This window comes from Macrobrachium nipponense, chromosome 26, assembly GCF_015104395.2.
Source record: "Macrobrachium nipponense isolate FS-2020 chromosome 26, ASM1510439v2, whole genome shotgun sequence".
Lineage (NCBI taxonomy): Eukaryota > Metazoa > Arthropoda > Malacostraca > Decapoda > Palaemonidae > Macrobrachium > Macrobrachium nipponense.
Window position 1 is genome coordinate 44,435,668 of NC_087215.1, and position 19,135 is coordinate 44,454,802.

The 19,135-nt window shown below is 37.6% G+C and overlaps 1 protein-coding gene across 1 annotated transcript in view; it reads left to right on the plus strand.

Moving 5' to 3' along the window:
- Positions 1 to 19,135, plus strand: part of LOC135200240 (uncharacterized) — a 61,290-nt gene that overhangs the window by 28,931 nt on the left and 13,224 nt on the right. Inside the window, 3 exon segments of the mRNA XM_064228689.1 lie at positions 4,868 to 5,214; positions 7,564 to 7,720; positions 18,141 to 18,303. Coding sequence (XP_064084759.1) covers positions 4,868 to 5,214; positions 7,564 to 7,720; positions 18,141 to 18,303 — 667 coding nt within the window.

The window sequence follows — 19,135 nt, forward strand, 5'->3', positions numbered from 1 at the left end:
TAATATGCTGTAGTATGATAGTATTTATTATCGTGTCTTTTCATTAAGCACACTCCTACACCAACGCAGCTTGCATCCGCAGGTAAAACGAATTCTTTACGAAAGTCTGGGAAGCTAAGTACTGGGGGATGTGTTAATCTTTCAGTTCATCAAATGTTTCTTGTTGCTTTGTTGTCCACATGAGTGGCACGTGTTCTTTTAACAACTCCGTCAGCAGAGCGGATATGACTGCAAAGTTCTTTATTTACTTGCAGTAAAAACCTGCTAAACCTAGAATTGACTTCATGTCCTTCTTACATTGAGGTGTAGGATATTCCTTAATTGACTTAATCTTTAATCTTACTTCTACAACCTTTCCACTTTATGTATATCCCAGGTAATTTCCTTTTAAGGAAATTGTACTTTTTAGCTTTTGCTTGAGGTTTGCCTTTTCTTAACCTCTTTAGGACTTCTCTTACTAATTTCATGTGTTTGTCTATTGTATCTGTTGCTATTACCAAATCATCTATGTAGCAGTGTACTTCCTTGCCTAATAAGTCACCCAAAATGTTATCCATTAATCTTACAAAAGTTACTGGGCTTGACTTTAGACAAAATGGCTGCCTCACGTATTGAAATTTGCCGTTACTTAGTGGAGAAAGCAGTCAAAGGTTTACTCTCCTCATCTAGAAGGATTTGTAAGAATCCTTGCAACAAATCTATTGTAAAATATTTCGCTTAATGTCCTTTTAATGAGATCCTATCTTAGACCCTCTCAGTTTTATGTCCCGAGCTGAATTCTCATTTACTTTATTGATTGCTGCTACCGTTTTCCCTTCTACAATTCGGATGAGTATGGTGTATAGTACTGCTAAGCTTATCTCTAAGCCTTGTGTTAATCTAACCTTTCCTCCTCTGTTATTTGTAACCTGCAAAGCCATTGTGCCCTGTCTAACTTCATGTAAACTAGAAGAATAGTGTATTCCATTTACTTAAGCCCTTTCAATAAGTGTGAGAATTTCCTTCCCTTCTTTTTCCTTCAAACATTGGATTTACTATTCACTCTATCCGCCGTGCCTTCCTCAGGTTTAAGTCTTGACTCTCTTTCTAATTTCAAGTAAGTTTCTTGATTTGATTCTAAGTCGTTATTGATCTATTGTGAACTTGTGCTGCATTCTGGTTATCTTCCCTCTGTCTCCTTTTTCTTTAGGATACTTTTCAGCTGAGTTCTCTCGAGTCTGAGTCTGGTTTCTTCTAATTAATTTGCATAGAGGTATTCTAGAAATCTTACGGCCCTTTTTAATCATTAATTGCTCTCTAGGGGCATCAATGTTGATCGCTCGTCTAGCAATAGTTGGGTAACCTATCAACAAATGCACAAAATCTAACTGTATATCTTTTGCTACCTGAATCTTCTCCTTTAGGGAAATTCTTCCTAGCTTAAAGGGAAAATCTAGTTGTCCTAGTATTTTGATATTATTACCATGCATGTCAGTTATTTTACAGTCTACCACTGGGTTCAAACTTATATGAGAAAAATATAACCGACACACCTTTCCTGACATTATAGTCTTGGGACTACCTGTATCAAAAAATGTGGCAATATGTTTCTCTGCACCAACATGTGCGGGAAATACCAGTCTATAATTATATTCATTCCCTACATTAATTTTGCTAACCTCTGTAGCTTGGTTCAGATTTGTGGCTCCGGTTCTTCTCTCCATTATAAAGGAAGATCCGTTATACCACTGTACTGGAAATTCCTTGTTGTGTCATCTGACCTCGGTTGATACCCTATGCTTGCAGTTTGGTTAGTATCTTGATACCTATTTGGGCTGAATCCCTATTTCTTCTAGATGGTAGGGACTGACTATGGTCTCTACCTCTGCCTCTCAATTGAGATCTATACCTAGGAGCTGAAACGTCTATTTCAGCACTCGTGAGTGCTATGTCCTGTTTTCTTATGAAAAGGGCAGAATTCCATGAATAAAACTCCAGCAAATGCTTTCGCTTGTATTTTAAAGCAATTGCTTCAGCTCCAATGAATAAAACAAAGTAATATATATATACACATATATATAATATATATATATATATATATATATATATATATATATATAATATATATATATATATATATATATATTATTCAAAATTCAACCTCGTCTCCTCCCAGAAAATACCTTACTTACTAAAAGATTTAGGGCCTTGACTAGAGGACGAAAAAAAAGAAAAAAAGGTTGAAAACTAAACTTCCCGGGGGCATAAGGTCCAGGGTTATTGAAGAGGGGGCAATTTACATAAAAGCTGGACTCTAGTTTTAAAAGCACTGTATTTACATAAATTTACAGAGGTCCAGGAAACACAGGGGTAGCTGAACTTCTCTCAGTCCACCTGAACACGTGGGCGAGCAGCCCGGCCACATTTTTAGGAAAATTGCGCAACGGAGCAAACTTGCAAGCTTCGAAGGACTTCCAAGTTCTACCACAGCTAGGCACAGCGTTTGTCTGCAAGTAGAGGGGGCAAGACATAAGGCAGGGCACACGTGGGGGAGCTTTACTCACTGTTTTCTCTCAATCAAAAGGCCACTCAGGGGGGAAATGAAATGACTGGGAAATTTACACAGCAGAAACTATTTCGTGGCTTAAATTCAGAATGTTACCAGTATCACAGGGGAGTAATTACAGAATTGAGCCTAGATCGTAAAGGGGAATGAACCACTGCAAAAGTCGCCTTGGAAAATGAAAGGAAATACAGACAAAAATAAAACAAATCCCTGGTTGAAATGGAATTTCCCTTACAATACCTTTAGTGAGGATGCAGGATGTCTTCTTCTCTAAGTCTGGACACTATGGACTTTAAAAATATACCTGGGCTTCCCAAAGCATGGAAACTCAGGCCTAGGAGGGGGGGGGGGCAACAGCATCTGGTAAGGGCCAGTGGTCTGACCTAGCCTAGGTCTCGTGGTCTTCTGAGGCCTCTCTCCTGGATTCAAGGCCTTTTCAAGCTTTCTCCTGGATAGCTCCTCCCACTATGCCTGCAGGGGATATTCCAAGCACCAATGGGAGAAGAGGATAGTTTTTCAAAAGAAAAGGGGAATGGATTCCTCCAAAGTCGAAGGGGCAACTCTTATAGATACATTAAACTTGGGTTAAAGATGATTTCTTTCCTTGTTTTCTAGCTAAATCTTGAACAATATATATATATATATATATATATATATATATATATATATATATATATATATATACACATACACATATACATATACTATATATAACTATATATATATATATATATATATATATATATATATATATATATATATATATATATATGTGTGTGTATATATAATATATAGTGTTGTGTGTGTGTCTCTTTATCTGCATTAATAAAATATTCTACCTAAGCAGCAGATAAAAGAAATACTATAACTATAGCTACAAATGCATTAGTCGTTAACTACCACAAATACTATACCATTCCCCATTGCCGATATAGTAATTGTAAAGTAATATTGGAACTTTTATCATCACATAATTAGTCGGTGCATGTACTGCTAATCTAATCATTGTTTTGACTTGAGTAACAGACAGTTTTTGCTCCTCTCCGTCTTCCTCCATCCAATTTGTGGGTGTAAGTAAGTAACCCCACTCATTCACGTTGTTAAATAAGAGCTAAGTCCTTGGTAGCGAGGAAGAAGAACAACAGATCCAGTGTTTGCCTTTGGGCAGATGAGGGAAAAATGCCATGAAAAGCAGAAAGGGCTGAACTTAATATTCATAAATCTGGAAAAGGCATATGATAGAGGACCACTCCAAGAGGTTTGGAGGTGTATGCAAGCAAAAGAAACACGGGAGTAGTACATGAATCTGGTCCAAGATATGTATGAAGGAGCAAAAATGTAAAGTTGTGGGTTAGAAATAGTGTTGGGTTACTGAATGGATATCAGTAAGAGTTTGCTTACATCAGGGATCTGCTTTAAGTCCACATCTTTTTTACTTGATTACGGATGTATTATCTCAAGGAATAAAAGGTCAAACCATCTGGTGTATGCGGTTTGTTGATGACACCGTGATATGCAGCACCAACAGACGGGTAATGGATTCAAAACTAGAGCAATGGAGGAAGGTACTGGAAGACAGTTGATTTATGATCAGTAGAAAAAAAAAAGACTGAATATTTAAGGTTTAAAGAAGATCAAGACTGAGATTAGTAATGAAGGGACAAGGTTTGAGCAAGTATAAAAATTTAGGTATCTTGGTTCAATAGTAGCTAGTGACGAAAATTTGGATGAAAAAGTAACACAGCACATGCTGGATGGAAAAAGTCGTAGAACTATAAAAGAAGGCACAGGAAAGAAGACTGCAGTGGTATGGCCATGTGATAAGAAGGATGAGACATATGCAGGGATGGGAGTGATGCAGATGGAGGTTCCTGGTGGAAGAGCGAGAGGAAGATCGAAGCAAAGGTGGATGGATGTTGTTAAAGAGGATCTGAGAGACAAACAGTTGTCAGAGGGCACTGTGTTTGACTGAGCCAGGTGGAATAAAGCTGTCAGAAACATCAAATTCACATAGAAGTGGGAAAAGATCCAGAGAAGAAGAAGAATTAATGAATGAGCAAATCTTGTCATTCAAATGTTACTCATACACATTTTGTTCAGACAAAGGTTTTTTCTAAGAAACTTAACGATAAAGCCATTTAGATTTAACAATAAAAAATACCAAGTTATTAACATTTTATCAAGCTTGGACAGCTCCACATATGCATGTGAAACACTTCACATACGAAACTACCCTCAGGCACTGGCACTTAATGCACATTAGATGACATTTGCAAAAAGCAATTTCCTTTTAATTCAAATGAACAATTTGTCATTTTCCAGATGCTTCTCGGACAGAAATTCATTCTAGACCGCCTCTGTTTACAAAAGACAGGAGTCATCGACTGTTCTGGTACCCCAGCACCGTCATCACTCAATTCTAGTCTTTCATCCAGTACCAGCGGCTTTTCTCCTGTGAACATAAATGCTTACGGGTACACAAGTGTTATTGGAAGTGATGAGATAAGGTGGAAAGTAGCAGGATACTACAGTGATAAAGGAACACTCACTGATGCAGTTCCACAAGATGACATAAGGTCAGAAGCGGTTCAGTTATACATGGTAGCAACAGCAATTAACGCCTTATCGTCAGTTATTTCTTCTCAGTTTTTGGGCTACTGGATGGACAGGTAAGAAATAAGGTGTTCAAAGAGTTTTTAGGCTCCCTTTCTGTATAGATGTTGCACAAGAAAAATGAATCAATACGAATTATTCTATTAAAACTATGGGCTATATACTATGTGCACTGCTTTGTGCAAATGAGACTAAATGTGAGTTAATAAATATGCTTAAGTGAGGATCAATGCAAGTTACTGCATGCAATGGGACAAAAGCAGAAGAAAGGCCAAAAGGTTGTCTGGTGTCTCTTAAAGGTGTAGGGCAAGAAAATACATAATCAAGTTATGTATGGAAGATTAGAGAGGCTTTTAAAATGAGCAAATGTCCAAGGATTATATTGAAGAGATGGAAGTGTGTTGTAAGAATAAAATAAAATTTATAAATTTCACAGTATTAATGTGCAGTACCTGAATGGGTCAGAATAAGACACAGGGCGGTTTTCCCGAGTGCTATGGATGCAGACAAAAGGATGGCATAGCTGTTACATCTAGAGCATTTAGCTTGAAGTAAAATTGGAAGTCTTGTGAGAAATGTGTTCTGAAATGGGCTTGATTTTTTAGGAATTTGTGGCTGCGCAAGAAAACTAGAGTAGATGAAAGAATAATTTATGCCAAGGGAAGAAGGCATAACTCAATGTATATATGTTCATTATCTATATGAAATGACAGTAAAAAAGCAGCTGATTTTCGTTGGAGTTAAAAACTTTAAAATGTGGGTATAAATGAAGACCATAAAGTACAAAGGTACAATAAAAGGATAACACATACGGTGGAAATTGACAGGAAGTCAGCAAAGTTAATCTACCAAAATAGGAAGCTGTTTAGGAATGTGAAAAGTTCAGTTCTAGAGTCTTGTGTCGCACAGAGATAGGGAAGATCGAAAAAGACTCACATGATGAGGTCAAGTAAGAATTAAGGAAAAAAAGATTTTTTAAAGGTGAGCTGTAGGAAGGATGGGAGGATGGATCTGTATGCATCAAGATAAATAGAATAACTAACGAGGAAGTTAGAGGGAAGAAAATGGAAGAATGGTTAAAATTTAGTGCTAAAATTCATTGTACAAGAGGGAATGAAAATGTAACTGAAGGTATATGCCCTTATATCTTGACAGAGTGAATATGAAGCACACTTTTCAAATATGAATGATAGAAAGAAGAAAAGCGGATCTGGATGATGTAAGACTGGAAGGGTAAGTGTAAATTCGACTGCTGATGAGGAGGTTAATTGATTTGAAACAATTTGAGGCTAAAAGGCACCAGGAGTTGACAGCAACTTGAGTAGTTGACCAGGCTGGATATAGATGAGGAGGTTTCAGGATAATGGATGAAAGGAATGAAGGTTCCTGTGTGGAAAAGGAAATTGGTGACAAAGTTAACTGTAAAAATGACAGGGCATGGCATTATTTAATATACCTAGGACGATGTATGGTAGGCTTATGATGAAGTAAGACAGATAATAGGTTTGATAATAATAGAGTTGTGTTTTTAAAAAGTATGTAGCTAAAATTTTAAGGCAGTTTTTTCTAAAGCTTGGAAGTAATGGGAAAAAACTGTCATTCATAGACTTGATAGGATGTACTGTGGAGGTTATTGAAGGTATATGAGTAGCGGGTAATTTGCTCAAAACCTTCAGAATTTGTATGGAGAAGGTAAGACGTGGGTCAGAATGTGCCGGTAAGAGAAGACTTTCTGTGAAAGTCAGATTTAGGCAAGTGTGGGTTAGGATGAGGTCACTCAAACAGTGATTCAGGAGCTGGTGCAGGATCAGGCTCAAGTGATGGGAGTCGTCAAGGTAATAAGTGTGCAGTAGATGTAGGTACTAAAATGAACAGTCCGTGAAATAGGAAACATTTGAAACTAATACAATATAAAATGATCATGAAGAGAAGCTGCAGAAGTTTGGAAGTGGTTGCAAGAGGAGTATTCTGAAAATGGGTGTTAGCCAGACTAAGGTTACATATAAAAGTAAATTTTAATAAAATAAAAGATGGTACACGGTGAAGATCGGTATTTGCGGTCAGGCAATGAAAGTGACCAATTAGTATGGGTATTCAGGAGTACTGGATAATGATAGTGTTGAGCGACAATGACTTAATTAAAAGTAGGCAAAGATGAAAATATAGATCAATTTTGAAGTGGCCTGGTCTGGCAGAAAGACTGGAGTACAAGAGGCTGATGAAAAGGATGTATATAATTTGGAAATGTTGGGAGTAAGAAGGAAAGGGGGACAGACTCCACTGGGAAGCATTGAAAGAGGTGCATAGCACCCTGGAAGCACAGGAGAGCGGGAGGTAGCAGTGAAGGTGATTTTTTGACTGTATATATGTATATATCTATTTGATGAATATCTTTTCCAAATCAGGATGTCAAGAAAGGTTTTGATGACAGCTCCTGCTGGCGGGGGTGTGGCGTGGGCAATGACGTGTGTCCTGGTGGCCTATTTTGAGACATGCCCAATTCAGCTGGTATTTATCGGTGTCTGTTTGGGAGGCATCACGGGTGGTTATGTCACACTCAAGGTAATTCCGTTTCTATTAGTCTCCACAAAGATCGTTCATTTGACTCAGTTTCATAAAACTGTTTAATTTTTTTGTGCGATTCCTCTCTCTCTCTCTCTCTCTCTCTCTCTCTCTCTCCTCTCTCTCTCTCTCGTCAGGATTATTACACAGAAAAGTGCAACCATCCATTACGATATTGCAGTGTTCTATAAACAGAGAGATTAGCATTTTCACTTTATGGAGGAATGATGTAGTGGTTGCATTTGACAACGTTCTCATGGAGTCTTGCGAGAGAGAGAGAGAGAGAGAGAGAGAGAGAGAGAGCGAGAGAGAGAGAGAGAGAGAGAGAGAGGATAGAGAGGAAGAGAGAAGAGGGATTGTGAATGATGAATGGGTAGTTGCTGAGTGAACTGCTTGTTTGGTGGCATCTTGCTCGTCAGTGGTTCGGCCACCGAACATGCTCAGCAGTCGCAGGTTGGCAGTCAGAAAGTCGAGAGCATTCAGTAAGAGCGGTCAGCCAAGAAGTTGTTAGTTGAGTAGTTTGTATGATCTTTTTGTATAAGTTGTGTTTTTTGACTTTTGGTTTTTGAGTAATTGAGTTTGTTGTGCTTAAGTTTGTTGCCGAGTTGTGAGTAATATGTGGTGTTTGATGTTGATTTGTTGGTGAGTAAATGTGTTTCGAGGGTTGTTTTTTAGTTTTTTGAACCAATTGTCCTGTAAGAAAAAAGTAACGTAAAGGGGAAAGTGTAGCTGAGGGAATTTTTGACAGCCGAAGTGACTAACATAAATGTGGGGAAGTCTTTCTGCCTTTGTTTTTAGCTTGTGATCCCGCCACAACTTCATACAGACATTAAAGCAAACAAAGCGTGATCCGACCGCCAGCTTACTCTGGACACATGCTAGATTTCCCTTCAAGCATAAGTTGTAAACATTCTCTTCCTAACTTTAAATGTAAATTAAAACATGCTAAATAGAGCATCGTTTCACCATGAAAATTTAAAATAAGTATGCTATATTTCATTACAAATAGTTTTTCTGTACTGTTTACATGGACATGATTTTTTACATTTTCATTCTAATAAATAAATCAGAAATATCCTATCCTAAAATTCCTGTATCTTTAGCGCAATGTGAAACACCTTTTTCAGGCCTTTTTAGGCTTTTCCATAGACCTTTTCTACATCCTTGCACCCCTTCCAACAAGAACACCAGCAACAACACTAACAAAGTAGTTTGTAGGCTTACTCGCCGATTAAACAAAAATAACACTGGCCTGAGTTTCAAATATTTTTTTTACAAATATCAAGGGTTTTCCAACTGATATAGGACCCTTTTTGCATGCTGAATTAAAAAATGCAGCTCATTTTCCTGAGTCAGGTCTGGTTTCTAGGATATAGTCTATTTCTATTCCAGCATATTTTTCCAAAATATCGCAATTATCCAAGCATTTGTGGGCTTTGCTTTTTGCAAAACCAGTCGTGGGTAACCTTTAATAATTTTTTTTATTTCTCTTTTGAGGTCTAGATATGCATAAAAATGGATCGGAAGTGTAAAAACCATCCTAATATGTTCTGTTACATCTGTGGACATGTGGTTCTTCCTGACTGTCAAGCAAAAATCACGGATTTTGTGAAGAAGACATATCAAGCTTACTTTGGAGTCAAACTAGGGGACCTTTTGCTGGAGGAACAGCAAAAGGAAGAGTACGCCATTTGGTGTTCCAATGGTGTGGAGGGAAGGGAAAGATCACATTACCGATTGGTACTTTTGCATGACAAATCTAAAAGGCATCAGTCGCAAGAACAAGCACCATGTTCAATACCCTGATGTTCCTTCTGCCATAAAGCCAGTCCCCCATGGTCCTGATCTTCTTGTTCCTGAGCCAAATGTCTGAATCTGAAGAGGACAAACAACTGGAGCCTTTGACCCTAGCCGAACTCAATGACCTGACACGAGACCTGAACCTTTTCAAGGAGTCTGGCCAGCTACTGGGTGCTCGTCTTCGAGAGAAATGTCTACTCACACATTCTATTGGTATCGGGACCGCGAGAGAGAATTTTGAAAATTCTTCACATTTGACTAAGCATCTTCACTGGTCTGGTGGAACAATATTGCTGACCTGATTGAATTACTTGGTCTGAAGTATGATGCTATGGAATGGAGACTTTTCATTGACTCATCTAATAGAAGTCTCAGGGCAATTCTTCTGAATAACAGAAATAAGTTTTCATCGATCCCTGATGGGCACTCCACTGTTGAAATGAAAGAATCCCACAAAAGCATGGAACGTCTGTTGTCAGCTCTGAACTACCAGGAACATAAATGGTTGATCTGTGGAGATCTTAAAGTTCTTCGACTCATCCTAGGACTTCAAGGTGGTTACACAAAGTATCCATGCTTTCTGTGCTTATGGGATAGCCGTGCTGATGACCAGCATTATGTCAGACAAGAGTGGCCATCAAGACAAGGATTAAAACCTGGGTCACTGGGTCACACAACGTTCTGTCCCACCCTCTAGATGAACCGAGCAAGATATTGCTTCCACCGCTCTACATCAAACTCGGTCTCATGAAAAACTTTGTAAAGGCATTGGACAGGGAATGTAGAGGATTTGCTTTCCTCCATCAGAAGTTTCGACAAAGAAGCATGGAGAAACTTAAGGCAGGTATATTTGATGGTCCTCAAATAAGGAAACTCATCAAGGATGTTAGTTTTGTTAGTTTTGATGATGCACTGAATACTGCTGAACTCTCTGCCTGGTTGTCCCTTAAGTCAGTTATTGCAAACTTCCTTGGCAACTGCAGATGTTCCCAGTATCAGAAGGCAGGTTGGTGCTCACATGTCAGTGAAAATGCACTTCCTCCGGTCTCATCTGGACTATTTTCCAGAGACTTCAGTGAAGACCAGGGTGAGCGCTTTCACCAAGATATCAGTGTTATGGAGGAATGCATTCAAGGCCAGTGGAATGTCAACTTTCTGGCCGACTACTGCTGGTGCCTGCTCTGCACAAACAGAAGTCCCTGAAGAGACCATTCATCCATGAATAGCTTCCGTAGTTCATTATACTCTTCTTGCTATCTATTCAAAATATTTTGTAAGCCTGCTATGAATAAATCAGTCTAATATTTTCAATATTGTTTCATTCACCTACAAGTAGATCAGAATTTAGGATATTTTTAATATGCTAATATTTCATTAACTTGATCTGATTGAGTAAAATAGGCATGATTTTTAGATTCAGTGCAAAAAACTGACCTGAAATCAGGTATTATATGTTAGACCTTGAAAACAGTGCAGGCCAGTGTAATGCAGTGCCTTCCACTGCGCACCATTTTGCAAAATACTGTATAGCTTTCATTTAGAGCTAAATAGTAGTCTCTTAAGAACATGGGGCCAGAATTATTGAAACATACCACGTGCAATGCACTAACAGACAGCTAAGGCATTTTTTTTCTTTTGTCTTCTCTTGCCACAGAAAACAAGTTCTATTATATATAAAAGTTCTTTATCCAAGGTTTTCTACAGCTAAGGTTTGTTTTTGACTAGATCGAATATGATGCTTACAAGAAAAACTTATTTATCTGATGTCAAAATAATTCCTGTAATAAAGATTTATAATGAATATCTGTTGTCACCCTAAGAAAAAAGATCTATTCAGGGGTAGGTCAATGAAATGTTTGGTTATCAGTGTACTGATGGACATTTCAGTTAGCGCTCTCGAATTGGTGTAATAAATTACATTAGGGTTCAGAAAAAGATTGTTGTTGCCATCTTTATTTACACAGTTTATTTTTGAAATTTACGAAACGAGCTGTGTTAGTATGATGGATGAATACTTATAACCTGTAATTGGACAGGTATCAACATTATTTCCTGTTAATGGAAGGGTTTTCATGGTTATGGTAGCTAATACAGTTACATTTATCTTCTTCCTCTTTTCCACTGTTATCCCTACATTAAAGGGTCGGTTACCTGATATACCTGACAGCCATAGTCCAGTTTTGATTTACATAAGAAATCATACAACTTCAGTAAACTTTTCTTATCAGCTCCCCAGTCGAATCCAGATACCACCTTTAAAATATTAAGGGCTTTTTTAACCTTTGTTTTTAGAGAGTCAATGAGACCACGCCAAGTTAACTTGCTGTCAAAAATCATGCCCAAAAACTTTACTTCTTTTTTGTAAGGAATAAGACAGTCCTTCAGTTTCAAATTAGGAATAGTTTCATTGCGGGTACATCTGGTGAACCGAATGGCCATAGTTTTAGATGAAGAAAATCGGAAACCATGTTCATCAGCCCATTTATTGATGAGATTTATTGTCTTCTGCAGGTAGTTACAGGCTGATAAAGCGCCTTATGTGGTGACGTAGATGGCAAAGTCATACACAAACAGTGAAGCCCCAACTGGAGCAGAAACAGATTTCACAATATTATCAATAGCAATGGCAAAGCAGGGAACAATCAATATGCTGCCTTTAGGACACCTTCCTCCATCTCATAACAAGAAGAAAACTTATTCCTGACTCTTACTCTAATATGTCTCTCCCTTAAAAAAAAGTTTATAAAGTTTAACATATTGCCCCTGATTCCCATTTCATTTAGAAGTTCAACAATGTCAAATCGCCATGTTGTATCACAGGCCTTCTCCAGATCAAAAAATACCCCTACTATTTGACATTGATCGGAAAATCCCTGCTGAATCTGATTTGATGATCTCAGTAAAGGGTCCAATGTAGAACGATTCTTCCTAAACACAAACTGAACAGAAGATAACAATCTGTTTTTCCTATAAATGCCACATTTGACGAGCGTTCACCATTTTCTCAAACAATTTTCAGACACAGCTTGTTAGTGAAATTGGTCTGTAACTAGTGGGCTGATATGGATCTTTGTTTGGCTTTAAGATTGGAACTACTATGGCTATCTTCCAAGATGGGGGAATGATGCCCGTTTCCCAGACCTTATGGTTCTACCTACTGCATTCAAGGTATCACCTCCCCATAGACTATTATGGGCATTAAAATCTCCCAGTAGTAAGAAGGAGCAAGTAATTGATTAGCTAGCGCCTGAATGTCATTCAAAGTAATCTCTGACCTAGGTGGGAGGTAAATAGAACAAATAGTAATCTCTCTTTCGAAGTATGCTCGAATGGCGACTGCTTGTAGGTTTATGTTCAAAGGAACACTTGTATGTCGCACAGACCTTTTAACAATAATTACAAGGCCCCCATGAGCTCGATCACCATCTCTGGGGTTCATCACATACATTTTATAGTTTAGTCCTGGATTGATGGTTCAATAATAATTTTAACTCTTCAGAACGAGTCCTAAGGCCTTTGCAATTCCATTGGAAGATATCGAATTGGAATTTTAACTGTGATTCTTGTGCCCAGCCAAGTCCTTTTTTTAGCTGGGTTTTCAAAGTAATACAGCTGAATGTTCTTGAATTTAAAAGTCTTGTGCCTGGGAGACATTTATTTTTATTGGATGATGGGGAGTTTGAACATTTTTCCTGCACATCCTGTTTTTTCAGTTTGATACTAGATTTATCTAAATTTTTAACTATATTTAAAGAGTCAGCATGTTTTCCCTCTACTTCAGAAGTAGCTGTTTCTGCATATGATTGAGGGGATTGGAAGAGATCGGTCATACTTAAATTGGAGCAGGACTGAGACATCTTTTCCAATGGCTGTGAGGTTGATAATGGCTTAAAGGGGTCATCTAGTGCATTGAATCTGTTGTAAGTCTGAGTTTTAAACTCTACAGGAGAGGATGTTCCACATTTCTTTGACTTCGGGGGTGACTGAAAACTGTCATATTGGTTAAGATTTCCTTAACAGTTGAGCTCAACTCTGAGACAGCATTTGCTTGCAGATCAGGGAGAGGTTCATCAATCACAGGTTGTACCACTTTAGTTGGACGTTCATTATGTACCAGAGAAATTGAAATATCCTGAAACGGTGTGCTGTTTTTAATGATGGGTTTAGCAGGCTGATGGAACGCATTATTTCCCTTAACAGTGGAAGCAAACGAGGATCCAGTATTTTTTTTTAGCCCCTCGAACCAAGCGTTTGGCTTCTCCTATGCTGATAAAGTTATTATGAGCAGTGTTAACAACTTCTTATTGGAAACTATATTGTGGACAGCCCCTCCTATTGGGAGAATGATTGCCAGTACAATGGAGACAATTCTATCAGCCTTTCCATGTTCACCAGAGCATACAAAACACTTTCCTGGTTTTGTACAGGAGTTTGATATATGGCCCTATTTAAATGGCTTAATCCAAACCCGAGAGTGGTCTATATCAATAAATTTCGGTAAGTAAGAGCAGATGAAAGTCAATTCAATGGCATGCTGAGTGCCTTTCAATTTTCTAATTTTAATGACATATGCAGGACACATATTTAATATTTCCTCCTCTTCAAACTCATATAGATCTCTGCTATAAACTGTACCCCGTTTAATGTTAAACGATCGATGAGGAGATACATCTAAAATATTACCATCTTCATTTGGTCGGAATTTTGAAAGCATCTTAATTTGAATATCATTATTTGCTTTGATCAAGACTCCTTTACAATATCTTTTAATAATACCTTTAGGAATGGCACCAATCTTCCTCTGTAGATATTTGCATGCTGATAAAAAGTTTTCTTTGCCCTGTTTGTAGTTTGCGAAATGAAAAACCAATTTTGGTTCATCTTTTGCCAGGTGTTTCTGGCTATTAACCTTAAATTTGATGGGTACATAGTCTGTCTCATCCTCTTCCAAATTGTTTATGTTAACAACATTGCATGGCAAACTGAACCAAAGACATTTTTACCATCAAGATTCTCTAGAGCTTTGGAGGCATATTCAGCTTTGCAAAAAGCTATGTAACTTTCATAAGAGATAGAACTTTTAACAATTCGTAATTTTATTCTATCTACCTTGCCAAACTGTTTCATGTGATTGTGCAATATGTCAAAATCGACTTGATCACTTATGTTACTACAATACAGAACTCGTAGATTTTCATTTTCACCACCAGTATTTACACCCTGGTGTCCTGGTGTCATTAGCTGAAGGAGCCCCACATATAAATGAAGGCAGCAGAAGTACTCAAGTGCACTCCCAAGCTGAAGGGCTTATTCACCAAAGAAGTGGATGGCAAAGGGGTGGGGTGCATGAGGGTTTGGGATCTGAGGAAGCTGTTGAGGTTACTTTAATGATATGAACGACAATTCTACTCTCAATGACAGTCCTTCGATACTCTTCCATTTGTACAGTAGCATCAAAGGCCCCAGGAAGTCTATAGGGTCAATGTCGGGGTGCTCCAGTACCTCAATAACCATATCAAAGGCCATGTGCAAATGCTTGTACGAAGGCATTCATGAAACAGCCTTGTCATTGTCATCATTATCATTGTCTTCAGGCACTTCCTCATCTTCACCAGCAACTACAGCAGCTATCTCACTGTTGGAGAAACGTTGGTAGCCAGGTTCACCACGTTCATCATCCAGCCACTCCCATACATCATTCTCAGGAACTTCGTTGCCTCCAGTCACAAGTTGGACATGGAATTTATCAACTTCAAACCACTGGAAGTACATCATGCGCCCGCTTCTCCAATCAGCATATGGTTCCAGGTAGTTGTTGGGTGTCTCTCTGACACCCAACAATAAAATAAAAATTCCACACCTGGACAGGATTAAGACTGTGACCCAGACTCTAGGAAAATCCAACCCTTTTGCATTTACTTACCCAAACACCTTAGCCAAATCCCTGATTAACGTCCAACAAAAGGCATCCCCCAAGGACACAGGCGTTTACGAAATCCCATGCCTGGACTGTGACCAGTCTTACATCGGATTTACAGGAAAATCACTTCCCCAGAGATTAATATAACATAAATGGTCAGTTAGGTATGGACAACAGACCTCAGCTATTTTTAACCATATAAATGAATATACCCACAGAATAAACTAAAATTTGCCACATATAATTTATAGCAGCTACTGCCGGTACAAGACAAGAGTCTTAAAATCAAATCGGCTTTGATTAAACAGAGACAGGTAATGAACATCTCAAAGGGCGCATGGGATTCAGATGTCAATGATAAAGTTTTCATTCAACTAATGCTTAAGAGGGTTAAAGGAAGATTATCAGCAGGAGTGACCTAAATTGGCTTACCTGTGGATGGATCGCTTGGTATAAATACCACCTTTTCTGTAACTTTTCTCATTCATCTACCTGTAGAGCAGTCTCTGAAATATAATATTTTCTTTCTATATTTTGGCATTTTTATTGGCTCCTTTTATATATATATAATATTATATATATATATATATATATATATATATATATATATATATATGAGATGGGATGGTTTAATTTCCAGATTCTTTAATTCACAAAATACAATTTACCAATTACTAGTTTGCAAAATCAAATGTAAGTAGTAGAAATATAGTATTCTTATGCTGTTGCTTCCACAATGCATATCTTCCCCTCAGTGACTGAATGAAATGTTGCAAAAGTGTTTGTAATGTTTTCAGATTCAGTATTATTTTTGCTTAAAGTTAATGTTCTGATAATCTGTGTTCAGAATTCACAAAAAAATATGATTTGAAGTTAAATGGTAACAGAATGAAAAGAGAGAGAGAAATTTGCATTGTCTGTTCGAAGCAGGAAATTGCTGTCATCACTTGAGATAAGAGGAGCTCGGAGTTCTCCGTTTTGTTTTGGATTCCTGTCAAGCTTATGATGATTGTGACTTGTTTTGGACTTGTGTGTCTTTGTCGAGAAACCACGTGAAGATTGCATCATCTATGGTAAGATCACTAGAACATTCTATATAGGAATGCGTCATCCAGGGAAGTGACGTCACTTAGTCTTTGCTTTCAGTTTAAATATTCATATCTTTTATTTTAAGAGACTTTTATTGTCTTAAATCACGTAATAATAAATCACGTAATAATAGATACAATTTTCTTTGTTTATCATTTTAAAAGAGAATTACAAATATTTAGCAAAGGAACTTCGAGTCCAAAACGTTTTGAGCCTATCAGTTTACTGTCTCACCCAGTTAGCTACCATACAAGAGAGATAATATTTCCCTCTGTCTCTCTCTCTCTCTCTTTCTCTCTCTCTCTCTCACTCTCTCTCTCTCTCTCTCGCGCGCGCGCGTATGAGAGAATTTTGATTTACTGACTAACGTAAAAATTTTTTAGTGGTTGGTCACTTGCAAATTTTAGATTTGGTATTCCTTAGATTTATTTAATATTGCCGAGTGTATATTTGTGGAATCTGAACAGACATTGTAAAAGTGTGTAACAGGCGCCTTGTGTGTAACTGTTTATTGGTGATTTCGAAATAGGCCTCTTACAATTGGTATACCAAGGTAAGAGTTTTTTGTTAAGTTCAGTGCACTAAATTTAAACGTAAAAAGTACTGAAAGTACTTAGGTTATTCCAGGGGAACTTTTTTACCATTTTTTCACATTTTGGTGTTGGTGAATTTTCTTTTTCTTTGCATTTATCCATTTCTCTTATTAAAGTGATTTCTTTGTGCATTTATCCATTTTTCTTATTGAAGTGTGTTTTTTTTATTCTGTGTGATTAATGCTTGCTTAGTCTGTTTGCAATATTGGTATTTTCCACATTTTTCTGTTTACATTCGCATTCACAATTTGATTAAATTAAGTGTTTTCATTAACTAATCATTGCATATTTAATTGAGTTTAACACTTGTGAATTAATTTGCATTTACTTAGAATTCTTTTTAGATTTTAGTTGTTGCTTAATAGTTTCAAATTTACTTGAATAATTTACTGTTTTTGGATTAATTAATTTTTTTGGTTTTTGTGATAAATTAGTTTTGATTTAATTTTACTTAATAATTAATTCAAGAATTAATCAAACTTTGTATTATTTTCAGATGAAAATAAATTTCCCTGAGATTGTGAATTTCACTTATAATATTTGAATTTAATGATAATATTTTTTTGTATTTGAAATGTTTATGAGTGTTTTCTTTTTATCACCAGTATATTTAATTTTGTTTAGTAGAAAAATAGAGTGGTAATTGAGCTGTTTTCCTTCAGCTTTGCTGAAGTGAGTTAGAACCAGGGAAATACTTAGACTTTTAAAAGCTGTTGATGGAGTGATGCCCTTTACTTAGTTTAATTCCATATAAGATTACCTCACACCTGTTTAGTGAACTTGCTCTGATTTATAAGTTTTTAAGGGATCACTGTTGCCTTTAGAGTATTCAGTCGTATTTTATCTGTGATGAAGGTTCAGATGTGTGTGTGTGTGAGAGAGAGAGAGAGAGAGAGAGTTATGAGCATTGATAAAATTTAGTTGTCTAAGCGCATGTTTATTGACGCATAACCCAAACTCAGAAGAATGAGAAAAGACATACTCCTTCTGACGTCCTTGTCTGTCCACATGCCAACAGTCGGCAGTAACGAGCTACATCGTGCAGGAGACTCCCCTGGAGAAGAGGACCATCCGGCTGAGTGTGCTGGAGGCGGCCATTTTTCTCGGAGCTGCGGGTGGACTCTTGCTCATGAATTTAGTCACGACTTACATCACCACCAACTACGTCTACCTTTTCTTAGGCGAGTGTCCTTCCTTCCTGAACCATATTTGTATTGTAGCGCTAAATAGGATTTCCTTCCAGTCATTTTTTCATATTTCCACACTTCATTTATATACCATTATGCTGGATTTCGAAAGCTTTCGTGAGAGCAGTGAGCTTTGAAATGTGTGCTAACTACCATCAACCGGCAACGTAAATGTAACTGTAACCATGATTCATTTTTTTTAGGTATCGTACTTAGGCTTATTTCTCTTACTGGAAATCATTTTTCTCTCGTGACAGAACGTAGGTTACTGGAAATACGTCATTCAAGTCAATTGGGTGAGTGGGATGGAGGTGGGGAGGCCTTTGTTTAAATAGGTCAGTAAAGAAATATCTTGGTAAATCATTTTACATTAAGGGCACAACCCAGCACATGCATAGTCACACCCATAACTCTTTCTTCATCAATGAACCGTTTCCTGTGGCAAAGGGGAATTTCAGTTATACTGCAAGACATCATTCACTGCCACTTTAACCTTCTCACTGCTGGACTGAAAAAAAAACACTGCAAAAAAAAAAGAAAAAAGAGTAGACAAAAAACCAAAAGGCCTGACAACATCTTCAGAGTAAAAGTTTCTTCAACGTCCTACTATCGCGTGCACACGTGCCATCATAGAATTTGGATCAATCTGTTCAACTATTTCTGCAGCTCCATCAAACGTTTTGAAAGGTTACCACCTTGCCTTCCTCCTAGGCCTCAGGATCGGTTCTTAAGCCACCGCACCTAAAGGTGGGAAGGCGAGTTTCGCTTGTGACCTCTGGAGTTGGGGGAAAGAATCGCCAAGCCGAGCAGCGTCTGGGCTCCAGTG